General features: G+C 47.2%; 1 protein-coding gene, 1 long non-coding RNA gene and 1 pseudogene across 2 annotated transcripts; 2 read left to right on the top strand and 1 right to left on the bottom strand.

Annotated features, from left to right (window-relative positions):
* Positions 1-605: 605 nt before the first annotated feature.
* LOC146895155 (uncharacterized) lies at positions 606-7,224 on the bottom strand. The gene is made up of 3 exons (XR_015737522.1): positions 7,083-7,224; positions 1,709-1,795; positions 606-769 (listed from the first exon to the last, which is right to left on the bottom strand). It is a non-coding gene; the product is annotated as an uncharacterized LOC146895155 (long non-coding RNA).
* Positions 2,822-3,652, top strand: LOC146895156 (large ribosomal subunit protein mL42-like; annotated as a pseudogene).
* Positions 4,610-5,664, top strand: P3r3urf (PIK3R3 upstream open reading frame). Its single transcript, XM_048443935.2, has 2 exons — positions 4,610-4,878; positions 5,536-5,664. The coding sequence occupies exons 1-2, from the start codon at positions 4,644-4,646 to the stop codon at positions 5,577-5,579; spliced, it is 279 nt and encodes a 92-aa protein (XP_048299892.1). The 5' UTR covers positions 4,610-4,643; the 3' UTR covers positions 5,580-5,664.
* Positions 7,225-16,775: the final 9,551 nt, after the last annotated feature.

Raw genomic sequence — 16,775 nt, 5'->3', positions numbered from 1 at the left:
AGACTGGCCTCAAACTTGAGGCAATCCTCCTGCCTCAGTCTTCCAAGTGCTAGGATTGCAGGTGTGAACCACCACACCCAGCTAACTTGAGTTCTTGGTCTTCCTGACTCAGAATCCCTAGCGCGAGGGTTACAGGCGTGCACACCCATCCTGCTGTTTGGTCATTTCTGAGATTTGTTTTTCGGTCATTGTTTCCTAGTCTGTATAAGAGAATAGTTATAAGGAATACAGTAAGTTTTTCTCCCTGCTCTGGGGCACAGAGCAATGAGCACCAAAAGGTCAGAACAAAGAACACTGCTAGAGTGTTTGTGGGATGGATTTAGGTGACAGACGGTGGTGGTGGTAAAGTGTGTGTGTGTGTTGATGGGGACTGGGCCCAGGGCTTTGCACACGCTAGACAAATGCTTCACCACTTGAGCTACATCCCCTGACGTGTGTTCTTGAGAAAGGGTGTCATTGTGTAACCCTGGCTTGCGTAGGACACACTCTGTAGCCCCAGCTGTGATCCTCCATCTACCTCCGCCTCCCATATTGGGGGGATTTCTATCTTCTACAAAAGCCAAGGAGGTGTGCATGCGTATGTGTTCACGTGTGTGGTGCCTGCAAAGGTTCCCTGGAGCTGGAGTTACCGATGGTTGGATCTAAGCACTGTGGATGCTGGGAATTAAGGGGTCTTCTGCAAGAGTAGTAAGTATTCTTAGCTGCCAAGTCATCTCTCCATCCTGCAAGAGGATTTTTTAGTTTGCTGTGTTTGTGAGGAAGGAGACAGCTGTAGAGACAGAGAGGAGGCGATAATAGCATTGCAGATAATAAGCCAGGGGGCCATACTTATATTCCCAGCTACTCTGGAGGCTAAGACAAGAGGATCTCTTGATCCTACAAGTTAAAAACCCTTCTGGGAAAAAGATAGTGAGATTCTATCTCAAAATTTAAACAAATGGACTGAGCTTGGTGTTTCTTGCCTGTTATTCCAGCTCTCAGGAGGCAAAGGCGTGTAGATTTCTATGAGTTTCAGGCCAGCCAGAGCTATACCAGACTATACTAATAAAACATGCCTTAAATGTGCTATATTATTTTTTTCTGCACAACAGTCCTATGAAGCAAACTTTCTTTTTTGATTGTTTGTTCTAGGTTACTTTGTCTGTTTATTTGGTTGGTTTGGGTTTTTTGTTGTTGCACATTCAAAGTAGCCCAGCCTGGCAACTCTCTGTAAAGCTAAAGATGACCTTGAACTCCTGACCTTCCTAACCTCTACCTCCCACCTGCTAAGATTACAGGTCTAGGCTGTCATACCCATTTTAGACTTTCTTTTTAAATCCCTATTTTAAATATGGGGGAAACAAGAAGCCCAAAAATCTTAAGCACTTGTTAGGCTCACATAACTTGTGAGAGGCAGAACTCAGCCTGTCAGCCTTTCTTAAACTTTAATGGAGTCTCTTAAGGAGGCAGGCAGGCAGGAGGCTGTGACCCAGAGTCTGAATAAGGGCCGAGGGCTCATAGGTACAGAGGTTAAAAGTAAGGAGAGCAAAGTGGGGGATGGTGAGGCCCCACAATATGGGATCTGAAGTTCCTGAAGGACTAGAGGACCGGGATTAAGGTTTGGAGAAATGGGCAAATCCGAAGTTCCCCTTAGCGCAAGGCCTGGAAGACCTAACTTTCCTGTCTGCTTCCTACAAGAACAGGTGAAACCAGGGTTAACATCTCTTACCCCTCTTTACACAGGGCTTTCTTTTCCATCTCAGGAAGAGCTCTGGGAGTTCACATTCTTCCATGTCCCTGGTTGTTATAGAATATCCTGAATAAACACATAAACGAGCATAGGATAGCAGAAGGTGAGTGCCCTGGGCTCCGGATCTGGCATCTAGCGGATCTGCACCCCCAATGACTATACCTCACCAAGGTGGTTTCCGTCTACGGCCAATCTTCATCATTCAAATTCCATATCTGTGAAGTCACCTAGTCACTGCATCCAGTTGAGACCACAAGACCAGGTCTTATGTCGCTTTTGCAATTATTCACATAGGATGTACACAGAGGTAAGAGTCCTGAGTGTCTGACACATGTTTCCAGCAGAGGCGTGTTGAATAGGAGGGATCCTCTGCCCCCAGAAACATAACATGCTTCAACTCTTATAAACCAATGTTTGCCCAGCAGTCTAATTACTACCAATATTTTTTATTTAAATGTTTTAGTATCTTTTCTTTCTTTCTTTCTTATTTATTTATTTATTTATTTTCTGGATGATTATTATGTCATTAATGATACTGCTGGCCCAAGTGGCCCTAGTGGTGCTGAGCTACTATTATCTAGTATTCCTATGCACAAAAAAGCTGAGATAAACTTTAGAGGATATGCATTTGCTAGATGTGTTAGTTACCTGCCCTACCTGACCTCCCAGGATGAAAGGCTTGTACTACTGGTTCAGCTTTGTTAGCTAACCTCGATTCAGACAGTTACATTGCTATTGCTTGTGAGTTGAGTGTTGAAGACTCAACACTACATATTACATAAAATGACTCATGGGAGGATAATGGTTCATTACTTCTAGCTCTTGGGAGGCTAAGGCAAGAGGATTGCTGTAGTAGGTTCTGAGCCAGTCTAAGGCTACAAAGCAAGACCTTTTTTAAAAAAAAAAAAAAAGCAACAATAGCCAGGTGGTTGTGGCACACACTTTTAATCCTAGCACTCCAGAGGCAGAGGCAGGTGGATCTCTGTAAATTCAAGGCCAGCCTGATCTATAGAGTGAGTTCCAGGAGAGCCAGGGGTACACAGAGAAACCCTGTCTTGAAAAATCAAAACAAAGCAAAAAAGAAAACAAAGACATCAACAAAAAACAACAACAAAAAGGAACAAATAAATAGCCTCTACACATAAAAACAGATGACACACTGATAGTCTGGCAAAAATATTATGACTAGGAGCCACAGGGACCTGTGTGTCTCTTAGAAGTATTGAGTGGGATTGAAGCAAGATGGCGGGCCTGTGGAATGAAAGCCTGTGTGCCTAGAGACAGACTTGAGAAGTGATTTCTCCTCACATTATCTTTTTTCATGTCACCTTATAAAGATCATGGTTGCAGTAGTAAAATGTGTGGCACCAAGCAGAACTGTCTGGAAACATTTATTTCCAATCCAAAATGGAGCCTTATCTAGTGTTTGTCCTAAATCTTCCCACTCTTCTCTTCCACATGACTCCAACTACAAGGTAGAGCTCGCTTTGACATCCGATGGTGGACAATAGTGTGCTCCCGCCCTTCTGTGGACATCCCATACAAACACACAAAACCTATCCTTCACCCAGACATTTTGCATAATAATGAAGAAACACGTGAACAAATGCTGAAAACCAAATTAGAAGTAAAAAGCAAATGGCTTGAGCAAAGCCCCATGATAGAACAACTCAGCAAGGTGTTCTTCACCACGAAGTACCGCTGGTTCCTGCACAAATAGTATCACAATCGTCATAAGAAACCAAATCCTCGGGCTGGAGGGATGGCTCAGTGGTTAAGAGCATTGCCTGCTCTTCCAAAGGTCCTGAGTTCAATTCCCGGCAACCACATGGTGGCTCACAACCATCTATAATGAGGTCTGGTGCCCTCTTCTTGCCTGCAGACATACACACAGAATATTGTATACATAACAAATAAATAAATATTTAAAAAAAAAAAGAAACCAAATCCTCCCAGAGACAGGTGATTGCTCTTGACTTCCCAAGCACAAGGAAGTTTTGCTGCGTGTCTTATTTGCCAGCTGAGAAAATACACATGTACTCATTAAGATGTTATGTAAGAAAATAATAAAAGTACCCCTTCATATTAAAAAAAAAAAGAAGTAATGAGTGATTCAGTATTATTGTTTATTTGAGGCAGGGTCTCACTATATAGTCATAGGCTGACCTGGAACTCTGTCTGTGGTTCTCCATCTTCCTGATGCTGGAACCCTTTACTACAGTTCCCCGTGTTGTGGTGACCTAGCCGTAAACTTATTTTCATTGCTGTTTCATAACTGTAATTTTGCTACTGTTATGAATCTAATGTAAATATCTGATATACAGGAGATCTGATATTCGACCCCCAAAGGGGTCTCGACTCACAGGTTGAGAACTGCTGCTCTGTGTAGACCAGCCTGGCCTTAGACTCTCAGAGATCCTCCTGCCTCTGCTTCCCAAGTGCTGGGATCAAAGGCCTGTACTAGAACACCCAGCTTCAGTATTTGTTAATTCAGTGTTTACAACGACTTTCTAAACCTCTAACTACTGGGAAGAATGAGAATTAACTTCTATAAATAAGATTATTGATAGAGTCTCCTCACAAGACTGTGGTGGAGTCAATGAAATCAAGTTTGTGAAATCCTAAGCTTAGTATCTGGCACACAGTAGATGCTCAATACATGCTTAGTATTATTAATGTGGATGAAGGAAAATAACCGAGTGATTTCCCCCACCCCCATCAGAGTACTTTTCCCTAAGGGATCAAACTGTGATTGTCTGGCTCTTGGGCTACTCTCCATGAGGAAGTCTGAGCTATGTCTGGGTGGGGGGTGGGGCAAACCTGTGACAAAGAGCATCATCCTTAGGCAGGCTCCATATGTCATAGAGACCTCAGTTGCCTGGTCAACAGAACCCCTCAGAAGCTCTTTGCAGTCATGGGGCCCTCTCAGCTTGTCCGTGCCCCTCGGCCTCGGGGCATGAGTTCTCCATACCGAAGGCCAGGTATGGGTGGGTCCCGGCGCAAGTGTTCCAGGATGTTCAAGTATAGCCGCAGAACCTACCGGCAGAAACCCCGAGGCCCAGCTACCACCGATCTTGCCACTATGGCCACAAACATCAATGAGACCAACAACACTACTACCACCAGTGTGTGGATCCTCTCACCGCAAGGTTAGTGGGGGAGTCTGGACTGGGGATCAGAAGTATCTGTTCTGCTTACGGGCTCTAAAGGGCAACTGTGAAATTCCATCCGAGGCAGCAAGGCAAGTCTTGAAGGCACACCTCACCACATGCTGAGAGCCTTAATGAGAAACAACAGAGAGCTCGAGGGAGGTGGGGGAGCTACGGGGTTCTCACACGTGCCTGTTTTCTTTGTGTGTGTACATGTACACACGTGTGCACGAGTGTATGCCTGCATGTATAGGCCAAAGAACAACTTTGGCTCCTATGCACCTTTTTAGGAGACAAGGCCTATCGGCAGCCTGGAATGTGTCAAGTAGGCCAGGCTGGCTGACCATCCAACAGCAGGAATCTATGTGTCTCAACCTCCCCAAGGCTGGGATTATAAGCATATACCACCCTGCTCAGTTTTTGCCTGGATTCTGGGATTGACTTCAGGTCCTTAGAAAACTAGGCCTTCACTGAGTTATCTCCCCAAGCCTGCACTGCACAACGGCCTTTCTTTCTTTCTTTCTTTCTTTCTTTCTTTCTTTCTTTCTTTCTTTCTTTCTTTCTTTCTTTCTTTCTCTTCCTTCCTTCCTTCCTTCCTTCCTTCCTTCCTTCCTTTCTTTTTTTTTGAATATTCGTCCTTCTCTTTTCTCTCTCCAGTACTCAGACACCTCTGTCAACCTGGGGGCTTTCTGGTCCTCTAGAAATGCCCGGAAGCTTGGCTTGCCCCGGACCCGCTCTTCCAGAGGGCTGTTGGTGGTGAACAGCAAATACAACCGTTCTGCTTAAGCTGCCTTTCTCCATTCTGAAGCGTTCCAACTATGCAGGGCAGGAGGGCAGGGTCGGGGCTGCAGACGCTTAGGCACGAGCTTCTGAGCCAGCGTGCGTGGACCACAGTTAGACAGTGAAAGGACAGGACAAGGTCAGCCAGACAAACCCATCTTTGTCCTCAGCATTTTGATCTGCCCTGGGAGGTAAGGGGCTGTCCTGCCTTACACTCCCAGGGGCACAAGGCGTCTTGGAAAGAACAAGAAGGCACAGATAAGAGAGAGACCGGATGAAAGACAGAACTCACAAGTGCATGAGGTATGCTGGTGCTGGTCAGTGTGTGTGTGTGTGTGTCTGCTCCTGTGTGTGGCAAGGGAATGGGAACACTAAGGCACATGTGACTAGATATGCCTTTGTGACTGAACGTGCCTCTGCTGTCTGCTGCAAGAGTCAAGGAGCGGCTGTGAGGGCCGAGGCAAACCAAAGCAGTGTTGGCTCAGCTGAGAATGAAGGTCAGAAGGGGGAGGGGGCAGCCTGCAGGAGGGAGGGGGTACAGAATGGTTAGTGTAGGAGGACATGTCACCTTCAGCCCCCAGCCATCCTCTGAGGTCAGCGTTTTCCAGGACTGCCCGCTGAGCTGGGGCACTTGGGGGCGGAGCAAGACTGAGTTTGAGCCCAGGAACAGGGGAGGGTGTTGCACTCTGTCTGGCCTGGGGATTTTCCATTTGGATTTCTGAGTGTGTGCCCATGTATCATAGGGTTTAACTAGGTTTCTGTGGGTTGTGTTTCTGTGGGGTTGTGTAGTAGCATTGTGAGTGTCTTTGTCTCTAATGAGTGGATTTGTGCATGGGCTAGCATGAAGATTGGAGGGTGTGAGGATGGAAGAGAATGAGGACTGGGCAGCAGGAGTAATCCCTAAGACTTTTGGTGGCCTGTCCTCTGGGCTTTAAGAAGTCTGGCTAATATCATTTTCCTCTCATAAGAGGAATGAATTATGTACATCTACTATAAGCCTGCCAGAGCATGAGATCCTGAGGGGAGGGCTAGGGCAGATAATTTACAGTTATACTGGGTCCAGAGAGTGCTGGGCTACTTGGTGTGGACATTAATTGCACCTAAAAAAGGACTGGACTGGTGTCCAAGGCCCATAATGGGTCTGCACATAACAAACACTTGACAAACAAATGGAGTCATGTAAATATAAGTGGACTCAGGTATATACAACATAATTAGCAAATGAATGCCTGTATTCAGGCACATGCTATAAACAGAAATCAGCACTGATAAGAATGCAATAGGTACCAACCCACCCCCTTGCAGGAGGCATGCCCTTACACAGACATAAACATACATGCACCCAGACACAAGAACACAAGCATATAAACATAGACACATGCTATCATACTCAGGCAAACTCAGATACACATAGACACACTCACCAAACTTCCCTATCCTTGCAGCTCTGAGGCCCAAATGCCTCCCTCCACACTATCACTGTGTGCAGTGTGTGCATATGTGCCTTTGCTTATGTCTCTGTGTAACTGTGTCTTTGAGTGTGTGCATGTATTTCTATGTCTGTGTATGAGGGGGGTGATAAGCAGAGGAAACTCGATGACATCATCCCTTCAAGCTATTTTTAGCTCCATCCGCAATGACTACTCCTCCGTTACCCCTCCTCCTCCAGGTTCCCAATTCTCCTCCCTCTGGGCTCTCAGAGAAAGCAACAGCCAGAGAGAGGTACCCACTCCTTCAGTTTAGGTGGCCCCCTGGACGATTGGGTGCAGCTCACTCTTTCGCCCCTCTGGAGTTCTTTGGAGGCCGAGAACACAGAGATGATTCCCAGACTAGAGGAAGGGGCTTGAGCTATGGGGCAACCTGGAGCAGGGGCCTGGCTTGGGGAGATTGACCTGGCCGGGCTGCAACTGCTCAGCCTGCAGCTCTGACTCAGTAGCACTTGCTGGGTTTAAGGGAGGTGCTAGTTCTGGAGATGAGGTGGGTGAAGACAATGAGAGGTCTTCCTCCATGGGAGGCAGGACTCTGGGAACCTGGCAAGTTCAAGGCTTCTCTTCCATCTCCCACAGGTTAGCTAACATAAGGAAACCAGGGGAAGCACCCTTCACTCCAGCAATTCCACCTAGAGATTTCCACAAGTAATGCTTCCTGCTCATACCCTCGCTATGGTGTTCCCAACCTCACACCCACCCACCCTCCAAGCAAACGCGGGGCCCTCTGCTAGGCACATCCTTTTTCGGACCCCTCCCCCTGAGCTGCTATGTGGGAAGGCCGCTGTTCTCCTTCTGGAGATGGGAAGACCGAAGCCCGGAATGGGGGTAGCACTGGCCCACACCTTGTGGTGCTGGGGAAGGGAAGCAGCCCAAGGGAGATGGTAAGCAGGTGGAGGAGGAAGTGGTGGCACACTGGGACAGCTGGCACAGGTGCAGAAGGCACAGCCCAGGCAGGGAATCAGGTGAGGGGGAGGAGAATGGTAGCCTGAGGGGTACATGCCAGGAGGAGGGCTTCCTGCTTTAGCCAGCCTTGGGCAGCCACCGGAAAATCGGGTTTGGCAGCTTCAGCCCCGTGCTGAACTGCTCTGCCGGAAGGGCTGAGGGGGGTGGTGTCCAGATTGCTCCTGGGAAGTGGCCCTGGGGCACGCCATCCTCTTCAGAAACAATGACGTTCAGGGAACATTTTGAGATCTTTCGGAGTGTAGGAATAGTCCTGGGTTGCAAGCACCCCTGTTTTGCCCTAACCCCTAGTGTGATGCTTTACCAGTCCTGGTTCCCTTCTTTCTTGGCCAGAGAGCCCCCACAGGAAGGGGCTTTTTGAGATCAGGTTCCGTAAGTTTTTCTGGGAGTCTGACTCAGTCAAAGGATAAGGTCTGACTGAACCAGACAATCCCTGGGGCACGAGGCTGGAGTTCCCTTGTCACTAGCGGGTCAATCACCGGAAACCCAGTTCCAAGCCCACAATACAATACTGGTCACCCCACCCTTAAGTGCCCTTACCCACACCCCCACTTCCGGTCTCTGTTCCTTCCTCATCTCTGGGGAAGGCTATAGAGCTCCCTAGGGAATCTCTGCATTCCCTTCCCTGGATCCTTGCCTGGCTTAACCCTCCCTCCCCTGTTACCCATTCAGCAACATCAGTCAGTTCCCCTACTAAACTCTTCCACTGGACTCTGGCACAGGCCAGGGAGATTGTTTCTTCTCAGGCTCCGGAGCTTAGATAAAGGGCTTGAGGGAGATAGGGTGGGTGAACACAGTGCCGGGTTTTGCGGTGGATTGCCCTGTGGCTCCAGGAAGAATGGAAATTTCCCCCTCTTTTTCTAATCATCTCCTTCTTTTGCCTTTAGTGGAAGGCACAGAAGAAACCCCAGAGTTGAGCCGCAACTTAGAGAAAACAAACACAAAACCCCAGGCCAAGGGACACTGGCTGCTGTTACCATGTCTACCACAAAATTCATTAAACACACATTAAAAAAAGGTTTGAAACTCTGGCTTCATAGGGTCCACAGTCATAGGATCTTGACATCAAAGAGTTTTACTATAACATTTTAGAAGTTGAGGAATCTAGAATGCCCCCCCCCAACCCCACAAAGTTAGAATGTGTTTAAATTAGAAGTCTGAGGTGTCAGTGAAGTCCCACATTCAGGTGGATGCCTAAGCCAGATTTTCTGCTGCAGATCTCAAAGCAGCTCAAGCATGTGCTCATTGGGGAGACAGGCTGGGGTCCGTGAGGTTAGACTGAAATAATAACCCTGACGTAAACCAGATGGACACAGACTTTGTCCATGAAGCAGAGTTCCTGAGCACAGGTGGAGATGGAGTGGAGCTATAAAAACAATGGAACAGCCTACAGAAAGAGTCATGGTCAGGAGTGGTGGCGCACAGCTGTAGTCCCAGGACTTAAGGCTTGAGGGGAAAGTCCCTTGAATTCAAGAGTCTAACACCAGCCTGAGCAATATAGCAATTCCTTCATCAAAGGAAACAAGAGAAAGAAACAGGACTGTGTGTGTGTGTTGTTGGGGGTGGTGGTGTTTCAACAAGAAGCTTACCATACAGGCCCAGTTCTAGTAGCTCCAGCTTCTCTGATTGGGGTTAAGCACAGCCAAAGACATTTGTGAAGGTTAGCATGAGTTCAAGGCTAGCCTCAGCTATGTAGTGAATGTGAGGATAGCTTGAGCTATATAAGACCTTGTCTCAAAAAGCAAAAAACAAGCCTGGTGTGTTGGCACACTCCTCCAGTCCCAGCACTCAAGGGGCAGAGTTTGAGGCCAGCCTGGTCTATAAAACAAGTAACAAGATCTAAGCCTGCCAGGACTAAGTAGTGAGACCCTGTCTGAAAAATGAAACAAATCTACCAAAACAGAATTTAAAACATTTCATAAGGTTACTGGGGACTTCTTACTTCATTGCAGGTCAACAACCCATGTCAGATTATTTTCTTTGGGAAGATACTAAACAACACACATCAGGCTTCTCTCAGGGTCTTTGGGAGAAGCAAGCTTTATTCAAAGATGCTGATCCTTGATTTACGTGCATGCCACATGTACCCCAGGTAGCAGGATTCAGAGTCCACACAGCAAGGTCCCAAGAGAGAACCTTGTTGAGGGCATCTATCTGAGGTGCCACTTACAGGAGCTGGGCATCTAAAGAAGGAGGGCACCAACCTGAGGCTTGGAACATGTATATCACAAGTAGCTCACTGTTTGACCCTCAGAACCACAAAAACAATCAAACTGATGTTAAACAAGAAAGGAGACTTCTTCCGGGTGGTGGTGGCACTTGCCTTTAATCCTAGCACCCGGAGGCAGAGGCAGGCGAATCTCTCTGAGTCTGAGGAAGCTTGGTCTCCAGGGCAGGTTCCAGGACAGGCAACAAAGCTACAGAGAAACCCTGTCTCAACCCCCACCCAAAAAAAAGGGGGAGACTTTTATCTGTTCGATTGCTTTTTGAGACAAGTTCTCACTATGTATAGCCCTTATTGGCCTGGAACTTGCTGTGTAGACCAAACTGACCTCAGACTCACAGAGATCGGCCTTCTGCTTCCCAAGTGCTGGGTTAAAGGCGTGTGCTACCACCACCTGGCTCACACCTAGCTAATCTTGAGGGGAAAGTGTGTGGAGACCCTTGCCGAGCTCTGGGGCTGATTGATTATTGGTCAAAAACAGACAAATTTACCTCGTGTTTCTGGGAACCCAGGAGGAACAGTTCCAAAGACAGGCAGATGCCAGGCCTTGCTAGGCCTGGGAAATGAGGCAATGTCAGTGGAAGGGCCTCTTGCTCAGCTGCCTGTCTGTGGATCCAGCTCGGTATCGGTATCTCTACTCTGACCTGACACTTTCACTTCACACCCTGCCCTTGGTTACCTGCCACTCTACAAACAGCTGCTGTGTGACCTTTGGCAAAGCCTGTCACTTCTTCTTGGTGCTTTTGGAAGTCTATTTGGGTACTTAGGGTATCGTTTATCATTATTATTACTATTTTTTTTCTAGACATGGTTTCACTATGTAGCCCTGGCTGTCCCAGAACTCACTATGTAGACCAGGCTGGCCTCAAACTCAGAGAGATCCTCCTGCCTCTGCCTCCCAAGTGCCAGAATTAAAGGTGTGCACTACCATGCCCAGCTGCATTCATTAATATTATTTATTCCTAGTTTTGTTTGGAGAAATTCTGCCTCAGATATCTCTGTATCTACCTTTCAAAGAATATATTAAGCAGCTTCCTGGGAGAATAAAGGCAATAGAAATAATGTGTACATTTGATATTCTTTTTTTTTTAAAAAATATTCATTTATTTATTATGTATACAATATTTATTTATTTATTATGTATACAATATTCTGCAGGCCAGAAGAAGGCACCTCATTACAGATGGTTGTGAGCCACCATGTGGTTGCTGGGAATTGAACTCAGGACCTTTGGAAGAGCAGGCAATGCTCTTAACCACTGAGCCATCTCTCCAGCCCTACATTTGATATTCTTACATTGATGTGTGTTTCATAAATCTTATAGAACGTCCACACTGTCACTCTGGTGTTTTGTTTGGTTTTGTTCTACAGACTGAACCCAGGGCCTCTTGAACATGCTAAGTAAGCACTTTACAGGGAGCTGCCCCTCCCCGCTCAAGTCCTCCTTGCTCTGTTAATAGGTTAATGGGCTGAAGCTCAAGGAGAGTAAATAGCTCGTCCAAGATTACCCGCCTAGGGTGTAACAGAACTGGAATTGCAAGTCGGATTCTATCTGAGTCTGAAGACTTTGGCTTTAGACTAGCACTAAGTCCAGGAGGCTTCAGTGAGTAATGAGAGCCATGGATGGGCAGCGCAGAGAGCGGTGGCCCAAGGGTCCGGCGGGAAAGGTGGAGAGTCTCATTCTGTGATAGGTACTCAGGTCCTTGTGTTGGGTCTCATTCTGTGATAGGTACTCAGGTCCTTGTGTTGGGGAAGGAATGAGCTGTTTATGGGGAGATGGCTGCAGGCTGGAGTAGAAAGCGTGGGGGCCCTGCAGCTGTCCTTCGGTGTTCACAAGACAGTGTGAACTTGTGGAAAAGGGACCGTGAAGGAGGATTTGAGGCTTTCTGAGCAGGCGTGATTCTCAGTAGCCTGGGGCAGTGGCACTGTCCCACTGGGGTAGTGTCATGTTGCCCTGGTGCTGCCAGATCTGTCACTTGAAGGTTCCAGGCAACTGGGAACTGTTGCCTTCTTAGCTAATTCGAATGAGGTGGGAAGATTTCAGATGACTCCTGATGCCTGCCCAAGGTTGGGTCATCAAAGAGGCTGAGAATTCAAGCCATCACTAGTTATACAGGGTTGGGACTGGAGGCAGCCCTGGGGGTCATCTCACCCAGTGAGGGAGGAGTCCAAGGTCTACAGAGGACTAGGACTTGTTACAAGTCACACCGTTATCTCCATTACCTGCCAGGCACTCCACAGGGGTGGATTCTGGTCTTGATTCTGGTCTTTTACTTTTTATTTTTTCCCCTTTGAGACATGTCTCACTATGTAGCCATAACTGGCCTGGAATTTGCTACAGAGCCCAGTTTGGTCTTGAATGCAAATCCTCCTACCTCGCTCTCCTAAGGGCTAGGATTACAGGTGTGTGCCACCAAGCCCAGCGCGAAGCCTGCTTTTAGGGTGGACTTAAAGACCTGGCAAGCATTTAGCTGATGCAGCATGGGAAAACTTTTTTTTTTTTTTTTTTTTTTTTTTTTTTTTGAGACAGGGTTTCTCCTAGAACTAGATCTTGTAGACCAGACTGGCCTCGAACTCACAGAGATTCACCTGCCTCTGCCTCCCAACTGCTGGGATTAAAGGCCTGTGCGCAAAGAGAGCCAAGGCTGAGACTAGAGTCTGAACTGTCAGTGCTTCATGAGCACAGGAGTGGTTACTAAGATTCAGGCACCCCCAGAATGGGAGGACTCTAGACCCAGTAGTTGCAAGGGGAACTTGAGGAGACCACATAGCTAAATGATTCTTAATTGTGATGTGGAGAGTGCAAACACACACACACACACACACACACACACACACACACACACACGCTTCTTTCTATCTCCTCCCCTGGCTCAAAACAGGCAGAGGTGACTAGTGACCACCACAACCCAAGTTTCAGGACCAGTATCTCATTTCTGCCTTCCCCTTCCCCCGTCCCCCAGCTCTGGGGTTGGGGTTGGGGAGAGATGGAGGCACCCTCAGCTCAACTTCGGAGCTTTGTGAGATCCGGGAGCCCTTCCCTTGTTGCAGTGATGCAAATCCGTTCCGGAATTATTAAAGGCATTCTTTCCGCGAAGCAGGCGAACAGGCGTCAGTGCCTGGCTGGGAGTACTTCTCTCCCTGCCCTGACCTAAGGGTGGCCGGGCCTGAGATGGGAGTTCCCTCCCGGTTAGGAATCCCGCAGGGGTTTGGGAAGTTTCTCATCTGAAGGGTTTCTCTTTTGAGAAGGTGGGAATTCCTTGGCAGGATAATTAATGTGGATGCGCCAGGAGAAGAAAACTGATGTCTAGCAAACTTTTCGGACTCAGCCAAATAGGAGTGACAGGCACAATGAGCAGGCAGGACCCTGGTTTAGAGGTCTGTGACAGTTTTTTAGTAGAGAAATTTGAAAGTTTGAGGTTGGTGAGCAAGTTTAGGGTTGATTGGGTGGCAGATTCTGGAATGTGAGGAGCTGCTCCAAACACAGGCTTAGCGTCCAAGGACTAATTCCACTCATCCCTGGCCTTGAGGACTTCCTCATCTTTCACAGTGTGTCTGCTGGGAGCAGGTAGAAGGGAATGCAGGAGCTCCAATTTTAGGAAGCAGAACTACCAGAACTGTATAACAGTCTGTGAAGAGGAGTGCTTATGTGTAGAGGCACTGAGACACATGTATTGTTGACAGCAAGCCAGGCCGAGCTTTGTAACCAAGGACAAGTCAGGTGACCAGTGGTGGCCACCCCGTACTCACAGCTTATTCTGGAGGCTGAGGCTGAAGACACATATTTGAGCCCAGGAGTTTAAAGACCAGCCTGGGCAACATAGTGAAACTCATTGGCAAGTAAAGACGAGAAAAGAAAGATAGGGCTAGAGAGATGGCTTAGCAATTAAGAGCCCTGGCTGCTCTCCCAGAGGAGCCAGGTTCAATTCCCAGTACCCACACGGCAGCTCACAGCCACCTGTAATTTTAGTTGCAGGAGGTCCAGTACCCTCTTCTGACCTTGGTCTGGTACACAGACATACATACAAGCAGACTACTCATACACGGAAAATAAAACAATACAGTTCCTTTATTAACAAAAATTTAAATTTAATAAATTAACAAAAAATTTTAATTTTTTAAATTAACAAAAATTAAATCAACTTGGCTTTCAACTTTTCTCTAGTCACTAGTATTGTTTAGCCTTGGATATTTTCCCAACTTTGACAAACCTCATTTTTCTTTTCATAAAATAAAAATAATGAAAATAGGTAAGCACAAGTTTTGTAGCAAGGGAGAAAGGAGTTTAGAAACAGTATTTGGCCAGGTGGTGGTGATGGCAGCAGGCTACAACGCCTTTAATTCCAGAAGAGGCAGGAGATCTTTGTGAGTTTGAAGCCAGCCTGGTCTACAGAGCACGTTCCAGGACAGCCAGGGATACACAGAGAAACCCTGTTTTGAACCTCCATCCTCCCAAAAGTGGGGATGACAATAAATGGATAGACCTGAGAGAGAGGAGTGAAGAGGCGAGAATCGGATCTTGCGATGCATGGACGGATGACTGGAGAGTAAGGATGGCAGTCAGCTTTCTGTCACCGTGACAACATCCTGGGCCATAGACTTCAGAGGAGGAAAGACCTGGTTCACAGTTTTAAAGTTTCCAGTAGGACTGGAGAGATGGCTCAGTGGTTGAGAGCTTTGCCTGCTCTTTCAAAGGTCCTGAGCTCAATTCCGGCAACCACATGGTGGCTCACAACCATCTGTAATGGGGTCTAGTGCCCTCTTCAGGCCTTCAGACATACACACAGACAGACTATTGTATACATAATAAATAAATAAGTATATATAAAGTTTCCAGTACATGGTGCTTGGTCCTTTTGTTTTGTATTTATGGTGGTTCAGTGTATCACGGAGGGCTATTTACCTAAAGCCGCCAGAAGCAAGTGAAAGAAAGGAAATCAGGGCTCGAGGTCCTAATGCCACCTTTAAAACCCTGCCTCCAGTGATGCAACAGCTCCACCATTCCCAATGGTGCCACAGACTGGGGACCAAGCCTTCAGCACATGGACCTTTGGGGACCTTCATGATCCAAAGTCTAGCGGGAAAGCGTGAGAATATTGTACTTATTCCCAGTTTGGTCATCAGTGGCACTAATTTCTGAAATAGGAAGTGGGAGGGGTAACACACTTGGTGGGAAGCTGAACTAGGTCTTGACGTATGTGGCCATACCAGTGGACAGATCCTTAATAATCAGGGTCTTTTCATCCTACCTGGCAATTACTGAACCCAGGGAGGGGTTGGAGTGTCATTAGCTATTGCTGATTGGTTGTTTCCTGGTTTTACCTGATTGGAAGTTTTTGGCTGAAAGGGGATGCTGATGTCACCATGGGGCAAAGCCAGATAGGTGTGTCTCCACGTATTGTTTTGGAGCGCCAGGCTGTTTCTCTGGCTGCAATCATATTGCAGCTCAGGGACTGGGCTGCCAGGAGAGGGTGACAATACTCGATACACCTGATAGTTGAGAAAGCTGAGACCCAGACTTCAGTACACAGCGGAGATAAAGGTCTGTGTGTAATGTGTTCTCACAGGATTAGCTGGCATTTGCTCTAAGAAGACAGGGAAAGTCTAAGTCCAGGTCCAAGCTTCTTAGGTAGAGCAATGTGGTCTGGAGGATCAGTGACAACCAGAGAAGGAAGCAGAGAAAGCTTCTTGGAGGTGACGCCATTTGTATAACCGTAGAAGCATAATCTCGTTCTTGGACTCCTGGTCAGCAGTGTTTGGCAAACAGCCCCTGCCTGCATCTAAGGGGCCTGTAGAGAGAATGTGCCCACAGAGCCTGCACGAGGGCAAGCTGGGCTTTCCCCAGACAGGCCTCAGGCCACAGTTTTGGGCATTGGTCATCTCAGGATTTGCTTGCATTGTTGCAACCCTGGTAGTTGAAAGCTAGTACCTGATCATTTTCATATCAGGGTTCAGCACAAGATTACATTCATTTCCTAGGTTTAATTTTACTTTGAAGCAGGGAAGATGGTGGTGGTAGTGTCTGTCACGTGACAAGGTGACTCGGCAGGTAAGGACACTTGGCAGTCTGGGAAAAGAGAATCAAGCTCCTGTTAAGTTTACCTCTGACCTCTGTATGTGTACCTTATCATTTGAGCAATCCCTCCTCCATAAATCTCCTCCATAGATAGATAGATAGATAGATAGATAGATAGATAGATAGATAGATGGATAGAAAGATATTGAAAATAAAAGCATTGTGTGATAAAGTGACAGAGTGTCTAAGAAAGACTGGCACTCTGGACTTGTTGGTGCACACCATTAATCCCAACACTTGGAGGCAGAGGTAGCTGGATCTCTGCTCAGGGCCAGTCTGAGCTGGTTCCAGGCCAGACTTAGTGAGAATCTGTCTAAAACAACCAGGGAAGGGCTGTGCAAGCCTATGCGCATGTACCTGGGCTTGT

Source organism: Myodes glareolus, chromosome 3, assembly GCF_982192425.1.
Source record: "Myodes glareolus chromosome 3, mMyoGla1.1, whole genome shotgun sequence".
Lineage (NCBI taxonomy): Eukaryota > Metazoa > Chordata > Mammalia > Rodentia > Cricetidae > Myodes > Myodes glareolus.
The sequence above is the reverse complement of the archived record's forward strand: the minus strand, read 5'-3'. Positions and strand labels throughout refer to the sequence as shown.

What these genes read in the sequence shown, in the direction of transcription:
- P3r3urf (XM_048443935.2), top strand. Translation starts at nt 4,644, where the DNA reads ATGGGGCCCTCTCAGCTTGTCCGTGCCCCTCGGCCTCGGGGCATGAGT. An exon ending in GTGGATCCTCTCACCGCAAG is followed by an intron (nt 4,879 to 5,535) that starts GTTAGTGGGGGA and finishes TTCTCTCTCCAG; the next exon opens with TACTCAGACACCTCTGTCAA.